The sequence below is a fragment of the Formica exsecta genome, unplaced genomic scaffold (genome assembly GCF_003651465.1).
Source record: "Formica exsecta isolate Colony F162 unplaced genomic scaffold, ASM365146v1 scaffold768, whole genome shotgun sequence".
Lineage (NCBI taxonomy): Eukaryota > Metazoa > Arthropoda > Insecta > Hymenoptera > Formicidae > Formica > Formica exsecta.
Genome location: NW_021853535.1, coordinates 216,881 through 226,135, shown reverse-complemented (window position 1 = coordinate 226,135; position 9,255 = coordinate 216,881). Strand labels below are relative to the sequence as shown.

At 32.8% G+C, this 9,255-nt stretch overlaps 1 protein-coding gene across 1 annotated transcript in view; it reads right to left on the bottom strand.

Annotated features, from left to right (window-relative positions):
* Window positions 1-343: 343 nt before the first annotated feature.
* LOC115243961 (sodium/potassium-transporting ATPase subunit beta-2-like) overlaps window positions 344-9,255 on the bottom strand; it is a 12,921-nt gene continuing 4,009 nt past the window's right edge. Inside the window, exons 2-5 of the mRNA XM_029821291.1 lie at window positions 5,554-5,814; window positions 5,239-5,411; window positions 4,464-4,743; window positions 344-4,313 (exon numbers count right to left, since the gene is read on the bottom strand). Of these exons, the coding sequence (XP_029677151.1) occupies window positions 4,210-4,313; window positions 4,464-4,743; window positions 5,239-5,411; window positions 5,554-5,814 (818 nt within the window). The 3' untranslated portion in view covers window positions 344-4,209. The remainder of the gene's footprint in view (window positions 4,314-4,463; window positions 4,744-5,238; window positions 5,412-5,553; window positions 5,815-9,255) is intronic.

Sequence of the window (9,255 nt, the reverse complement as noted above, 5' to 3'; positions counted from 1 at the left end):
AAAAAAAAAGATCACATATAACTAAGTGCTATAAATGAGATATTCTTTTTCGGAAAGCCTTAAAGACATCTTCAGAACACTTTTTCGGAAAATCTTAAAGATGCCTTAAAGAAGAACGTCTTATGGGTATTTTTTAGATGCCTGTGTTATTTGTATAATGTTAGATGTTTTATATCTGAAGATACACACGGTTGATCTAACTCTCGACTTAAACGAACAGGTGCTTGACGGTTATATTGTGAAGATATTAGTCAAAGAATTTAGAAATAATATTCAGGTTCAAGGAATTATAAATCAATCGATGAAATTTTATATAAATTTGTGGATTATTCAGTATATGTGAATTTTTTTTTTTTTTTTATGAACTTGTGCATTTTCGTGGATCAATGGATCTCTGTGAACCTCTGTAGATCCATGGATCTATTTACCTTTCAAGCTGCGATGCTACACATTTGTAGAGGCATAGGTCTAAGAAACTAATGACCAGTGAATCTACGGATTAATAGATTTACAGATTTTAAGATCTATATTTTTACGTAACCGATACTTATATCTACTGTAATACATATTATTCGCACAGTAATTAACCTAATAAGACTACATAAAAGAATTAATTACACAAAATTCGATACACCGTCTCTTCAGTTGCGAGCTCCATCGGGGAAAGAGTATCTATATTCAAACGATCCAACACAATATTCCGTTCACGTTTATCTCTCTAGAATCTCTCTGTCTTCCTTCCGTGTGTCAGATCGTAATATCGCGTTGATGCAGAAAAAAACAGCTATTCCGACTCCTCTTCCTGGCGAAGGAACTTGACGACTTTCAGATGAAATAATATTATATATAATTATATGATACAATGTAATTATATTATATATAAATATGCGTTTCATATATTTCATATCGCATCGTATGACCGATAAAATTCTCTTCCGAAGCTTCAACATAAATCTTGCGCAGTATAATAAATCGAGACTGATTATCGACAGTTTGATTTAAGATCGATGGAGCCTTTGACTTAAGTACGTACCAACAATAATCAATATCGCTTTTAAATTGGATTTAAGTACTTACGGAGGGCTACCACACGATCAGTATTACTATTAATGCGTCAACAATTTTAATACTTTGGCTATCGATATATACGTGTATCATTAGTATAACATCTTTACATTATTAGTATTCGATCAATATGCATCTTCCATACTATTAACCTATCTTAAAAATGTAGTAATTACTGATCGCGCGAGTGCGCTCTTCTTTTGAAACTTCCTTTAAGTCTAGAGATCTTTAATTCTTCCTCAGTAATTATATAGCAGTTCTCCTTCTTGGAACTTTGTTCATAGTAAGTATACTAGACGCGTGTCAGAGCTTCCGCTATCATGATGTATCTTGTCAATGCGGAGCTGATGGTGCCGCAATAATTCATATCTCTCACATGATTGATCGTGAAAATATTTTTCAAAACTGCGAATTCAATGTCAAAATCAGCACGAAATCAATAGATCCTTGGACTTACAGATTATTTCGAATTTTTTGATATTTTCGTAAATTTTAAAATTTCGACTCTTAGATGCGCGACGCGCGCAGATCTTGGGATCTGTATGGCTCTTCCTTTTTTTCTCTTCTTGTTGATTTTTTCTCGCTGTTAATTTGTATAGATTCCTGAGTGTGTATAGATTCTTGCCCTCGTGCATCCTCAGATAAGAAGATTCTCGGGCCTATAGAGTCTTAGATATACAGATCGTTGATATCACATAAATCTTTGAATTCATAAATTCTTTAAGTCCATATATCACGATCCGCGTTTCTATATTTCATGCATCTCAACGTATTTTTATTTTACACATCTTTGTATATTAACGCACGGACGAACTCGGATCGGATAAATTCTTGGACTTTTTGCGTCATAATGTCGTTCACATTTCATCTTTGAATTAATAAATTCTCCTAAGCTTCACAAAATATTTTAATTCAATAATTTAAATATTAAGTTATTGAATTTAAATATTAAAATTATTGATATAAATTTCACAATTTTAATCGTATATTTTAATAGAATAAAAATGTTTTATAGAGATTATAAAAATCCTTAAGTTCTCAAAATATCAAGATCTCTAGGAGTTCATCTCAACTCCTTTGCAGTACAAATTCTTTTAATTCACAAACTCCTTTTGGACTGATGGATTAAGATTAATAAATTCATTAAAATGCCATATTTATATGCATTCATTAAAACGATACAAAGCCGCAAAAATTTTACACAAATTCTTGTTGAATATAGAACTTATTAATTAATTTGTTTATTAATTGATTTGATTATACGTCCATAATATGATTTAACATATTTTTACAATATTATTTAAGATACATTTTTAATAATCCAACAATTCAAAAGAGTTTCCAGTCCAAGAGTTTATAGATCCGAGTGTTTACGATCTTAAAAATCGATGGATGCTAGATTCTGCAAATCTGTGTGTGTCTCTCCGTAGATTGCAGTATTGGATGAAAAATGCATCATATAGAATCATAGATCATCATACACATTCAACATATTATTGATTGGGACAATAACCATCGATCGCTTTCGCCGATCAAAACTCTTAATATCCATTTCTTTGGTAAATACTCTTTCATCGTACTCTTCATAGCAAAGATTTCAATATAATAACTCTCTTATTTTTGTAACGCTTAATTGAAAGTATCCAAAACAAAGGAATACAAGTAACAATTGTTAACATACAACGCACAACCATAACGCAACACGCATATCGCAAACGATTTTACAGCTTTTACGGTCAATGATAGAAATAGAATTCTGATCAATGTTGCGACCTGTGCTACGCTATAAACGTGACGTGTCAAACAAGCAGCTGGGTTATATTATTTATCAAAATAAAAATGTATTTTTCTCGCCAAACTAGCGTTAGTTTCAAACTAACTGAAGTACTTTACCGCGTTTCGATGATACCTCAACAGGAACAAAAAAATTCTTAAAGAATTTTTTATACATTTTTCGTAAGGTAGTTTACCTAAGTTATTATCAATACCGGAAAATTTCACACATGGTGATTTCGCACATAATTTGTAATCTCATTCAACATTGCGATAGACATTGACGGTTGACAGTCTCGTGTCATTTGTGACTAATTTATTCGGGGGAACCAAATCTCAGCACTGCTCATAATCTTTAATAACGTCACATGCTATGTTTATATTTCTCGATGACAATTTGTTCAATTGAGCCTGTACTTGTACCCCTTTGTGCCTGCCGTCTCCCGTTAGAATTCACCGCGAGTGTCATTCCTCTCTCGTTAAACAGCCCAAGAATTTTAACGTATCGACATATCAAGATGTATAGTAGCGCGTGACGGGCAGAAAACACTAATCTATGATACATGCTACATGGCTAAGAACTAGAATCATCATCGATCATTCGCAGTGCCGTGAGAAGTCATCGGCCAAGCTCGTCATCGTGAAAAGGAACGTAGGTATGTGACGGAAAAAGTTTAAAAGATCTAATCGAAAACGGTCTCGGTGGGGAGTTTTCTTTTTTTTTCAACTAAAAGGAGAGAATCTCTCTCGCGCGCGCGTGAGGATCGAGTATTGCGAACGATCGACTTAGCCGTCGATGGTCGAGATCACTCCTCGATGACACAATCCTGGCAGAAATAAGACAAGATACCGCCCGGCATTTGTGCGGGATTGTTCGTTTCCCCTTTCTTTCTTCCCGATTCAATTTCTTTTTTTTTTTTTTTTTGTGCACCTCGATTGATGTAGTCGAGTTTATTTTCTCATGGATGCAATTTTTTTCCTCTCTCTTGTCTTTTTTTTGTCTCTTTCTCGCTCTTTTCCCTCTCTCTCTCTCTCTCTCCCTCTCCCTCTCCCTCTCCCTCTCTCTCTCTCTCTCTTGACGACTGACATGACGGATCGACAGCGCTGTCGCGATCGTTGTAAGTATGATGAACAAACGATGAGCTGATGAAGAAATGATGGTGGATGAAGAAGAAGTAAGGCTGATCCGGGGCGGTATCGTCGGCAGAGAGAAAACCGGATGGTATACGGGGTGTGATCGCGGTCGGCCAACGAGGGCGGGTTAAGAAAAAAAGGAAACGTCTTCTCTCTGTTCTACTCTCTTGCGGCTTCCTACTTTTTGGACGCGGTTGGTGGCGATGGTGATCTGACGATTGGCCGAAGTGACCGGGCTTAGTCCACCATCAGTTCGAAGTGTACCGAGCCGCGTCTCTCGAATCTGTCGTGGATGATATTGTGCGCCCATGCCTTGCACTCGATATTGATGAGCACGCCGTCTATAAATACAAAACCGATGAATGTTAATTACTTCATTCATAGAATTTACAAATACTCTTAAACGAAAATTCTTCGATCTTTAAACATTCAGATTGATTACTGTACTTTAGTTGTGTTTCATTTGTATCAAATGAATTTTGTAAACGTACACTTGGGCTTTTCGAAGAACACAGCTACAAGGGGGCTCAGATATCCCGGGGTATTTCTGAATGGGAAAAAATACCCGGGAAAACCGCGGCGCGGAATATATTGAATCGGTCCCATGTTCTCCACATCGGCTGGGTTTTCACCAGCACAAGACACCCAGACAGTGTCCAGTCTGTGGACACTGTTCATTTCTTCTTGTTTGATATGATCCTGAAGATCCGCTGGCATTAAATCCGGCAGATTTTTCGTATCGTTAAAATATTGCGGCATCCATCCGAAAATCTGAAATAAATATCAAATACTTTATTACATTTCACTCTCTTTCTCTCTCTCTCTTTTTCGATCGTTTTTGCAATTTTAAATATAAAATCTATCCTTAAGAAAGGGAAAATAGGATGTAATCTTCTAAATTTTTGAAAACTCATTTTCTCATTTTTTCTGAGAAAAAAACAGTCATATAAAAATACAGAAACTAATAATAAAATTTTGAAATTTATTAAAAATTATATATATTTAAATATATCCTTCATTATTTCTAATTATATACATTATCCTTAATTATTTATAATTATTTATCTTGAGAAACTCAACATTCGATCATTCTGGATATATTTAAAATGCTTATGCCTACGCACATGGCATTAGATGAAACCATCATAAAAAAATGCTTATTTAAAAAATGAAAAACAAGAATGACTTGTTCCTTGACGTTTTGGCTACTTTTAAAAGTTTTATCAAAAATCCGGTGGATAATCATAAGAAAGTGTGTACACAAACCTTATTCAGTTTCAAGAAAATGCAAGGTGCGGGTTTTTGGAAGCCATACTCCTTTTCCTTCGTGCATTGTCCCCAATCAGTCATATCTACGTCGCAAACTTTACCTGGTGGTGCTGGTCTGTTATAATCACAGATCACTCTCTGCTCGCGATTTTTGGCCGTTTTTTCATATCCTGCATTGCACGATAAATTATATTTCAGAAATCATATATCAATTCTCCAAATTGCTCGTTAATTAACAAATATCTGATTTTGAGTAAATGTATTAAGTATACATCATAGAGATTGTGCTGTATTCAAGTATTTTTTGCTCACCTGCCAAAAATCTGTCCAGCTCCTTGGTCCAGTGAAGATAATTACCCTTATCGCTGGCCTGGTACCAGATCAATGTACTTTCGACGTTGCTTTCAGGAGGCATAGGCCTAAAACCGAGACCCGGGTTGCTGCCAATCAGTGAGTTGTCCAGCTGCCACTTGGGCGCGTTAGGATCCAGAGTTTGATAGAACACAGCCAGCATCGCGCCGAAAAAGCCGGATAGGACGGCATAGAAAATTACGTAGAACAGCAGAATCTTAGCTGAAAATATAATTAGTTACGTGAGTCATAACGTTCTTAAATTATGGATTCAAAAGGGAATTAATTATATTTCGAAATTCGGTGAAATTAACGAATATATGTATTTCTTTAGCTCAAAACATTCTAAATATCATAATGTAAAATTTTCTAATCTTTTTTCAAAGGATATGTGTATTTATTCATTGCTTATTTATTAAAATATTTATTTAATCATCAAGTTCGAAATAAATCTACAAGTTAAATCACTAATTGGAAAACGACGTATCTTGATGTTTTGATGTATTGTAATTCTTTTTAATTTTTTTTAATTATTAAATTATTAAATTATTAAATTTTAATAATCAAAATACATTTACAAAGATTATTTATCAATTTCTGAAGAATAAATTATTTGTTGAAAAATTTTTTTGCTTTGAACACATGGCAGGTATATTACAATACATGCTAAATGACACGTATTCTTTATCGAAAATACTAATATTAGCTAATATTTTTTCTTTAGGATAATTGTATTACGTAACTCCTATTCGAAGCAGTTTGAGATAACAATTCTATACGAGACACGCACTCTTCGCATAAAAAAAAAATGTTCTTTTATTCTGCGAATACTGAAATAATGTATTTTCAGAATAATGCGTTTTGAGAATCCGGTTAATAATGGAGATGATGCGTCGAGTGGCTTGGATTACGGAGCTCTCGTTTCTTGTACATCGCATGGTAAAGTGTCTCAAGGCTAATTCTATAAAATCGATCGAAACTATTCGAAATACATGAAAGCCATTTTATTACATAACAATGAATCGCATTTAACCATGCATATCTTGTATTACACGATCTGTAATTACCCATACATTTTTTTATTATTATGTCAATTACTATAAATCTATTATGTAAAATTCTAACCTTTTTTGTAATTTTTAAAATAATGGATTATTTTGAGATTTATATAAAAACAAAAAAAATTGACTTTAAAAAAAAATGTAATATTTGGTTTTTAGAGTGAGAGAGAAAGAGAAAGAGTTAATAAAGAATAGAAATATATTTAGAATATATATGATAGGCTATATTCCTGGTTTAGGATTAACGTCAAGTCTAATTGATTGTTTTAGCAGCGTAATTTCTATTGTTGCTACGGTCGAAGGCTGAAGCACTGAGACAATTATGACTCGACGTCTAATTGGCCTGAATTGATATTGGGTAAGCGATGCCATGCGTTTGTTATACAAATCATTGACTGAATATATACTTGCGCACGCACAGCAAAGCCTGAAAGAAATCGTTCTCTAAATCAAAGATGTTGGATGCAATCACATGGTTATAAATTCACATTTTTTTTAGAAATGAAATAAATAAATTACATATTTTCTAATCTTTTTCTTTATGATTCTTTACAGATTTTACTCAAAATTAAAAGAAATTTTTATGAGCCTGAATTATTTAAAAATTTTGTTCGATTATAATTGTAATTCTCGCTTGTACTTAAATGAGTAACAGCCAATCCTTTTTCTTTAATTTTTTTTTTAAATAAAATTGTTTATAAAATGCAGATATACAGAATTATTTATATTAAATGCAATTATTTATATAAAATGCAGAATTATTTATATTTCTTTTTCAAGTAGAAAATCGATTACCAATTGTAGGAAAGACATTGATGCGAATCTTCTTTTTAAATGATGGATCATTTTCTGATTGATTCTATCATCAGTAACGTCTTTTCGCATATACAATAACATGATGAACGATCATTTGCTTAATCGTATAAAGCCTGCGTCAAGCCATAATCACATCGTTAAATCCCAACATATTCACGTTATAACTAAATATCACGAATAATTATTGATTAATTACGAACATGTGTTCGTCGATATTTAGAACATACCATTTATCTCTCGTTAATTTGCATCCGCTATAAACAATTATACTGTATCAATATCTTTTCCGATATGAGAAACGTAAAAAGAACTCTGAAAAAATGTAAAAATAAGATTTCTTTATTTAGTACAAATTTTTTAAACACTTGCTCTCATGATAATTATTCCTTCAAAGACACACATAAATATTTTTATGTGTGTTAATTTAATATAATAATTTCAAAATTATAATATAATAATATAATCTTTAATAGAATAATGTAATCTCTATAAATCACAAAAAGAGTAACATAGCCTATTTATTATAAGTTTCCCCAAAAATGTAAATTTATATTATAACCATATGATTATAGTTGACATCTTTGATTTGAAGCATTATATATATATAATTATAATTATAATTAAATCAGGTTTTGTTTTATTGATACAAAAAATATTGAGTACTGCTGTCAAGTTCACTAGAAGAGATTCTCAATTTTGTTTTAAATAATGCAATTATTGGTTAAGTAATATTGCATATATGCGTTATATTAAAATGATATATAATTAATGCTGGAGTTGAGTGATCAACTTTCTATAATAATATACAAGCGATTGATTCTTTATATTAGTGAGCGCACGTCATTACAGAGTCACTACGGCAACGTAACATTTCCATGGCTTTTTTCAAGATATCGATCGACGCAGTACCGAATGCGACGACGCGAGCCGGCTATGTTTCTGTTGTCAAGTAGGCCATTAGTATCTTGCTCCGATATTATAACGCCTTTACTAATTAACTGAGCTAATTTGCAATATACATATGTGTATATATATCCACGCGAAAATATTACAGATCTCGTTACTGAAAGGTTAATATAAAAGAATTTATATTCATGTTTTCCGGAAGATCTGCAGGATCGAACGCGTATGTAGGACATTCGGCGAGAAAAATCAGCTTGCGCAGACGCTAACGCTATCCAGTATAGAAATCAGACCATACCATTTCTCTGTGAGATGGTAACGGAGACGGTTCGTATTGATTTCGGCGGAAGTCGATCGACCTCAACAGAAGAGTGAAGGAGAATAGACAAATAGCAATAAAGCAAACTAAAGAGAGAGAGAGAAAGACAGTAGGAGAGAAAATATACGATAAGGCTGTAATGTGTCTACAGCTATGCGAAATAAAGGAATTAATACTTTATTATATGTAATAATATATAATAAAAAGTAAAATATTGAAGAATTTAGAGAAAATTCCATCTCGAAATCACAATGTGTCTTTTATTCGACCGCGCGATAAAGAGCCCGTCAATTATTTTAAAAAATCACCCTATCAAAAGTCTCTTGCTCATGTATATTTCTTTCTGCTCCAATCTTAAGCGACTGAACGAAAATAGAACAACGGAAGTCCAGTGAGGTTGCATTCTTTCAACACGCGGACGAAGGAAGCCACAAACTGTGATTTCATTAAATTCTGTTAAGAAACTTCAAACCAAGATAGTAAATAATAGCAGTAATTAACTATAAACGTATCATTATCATAAAGAATTTTGTATCATGCATAATTTTTATGTATATTGTAATT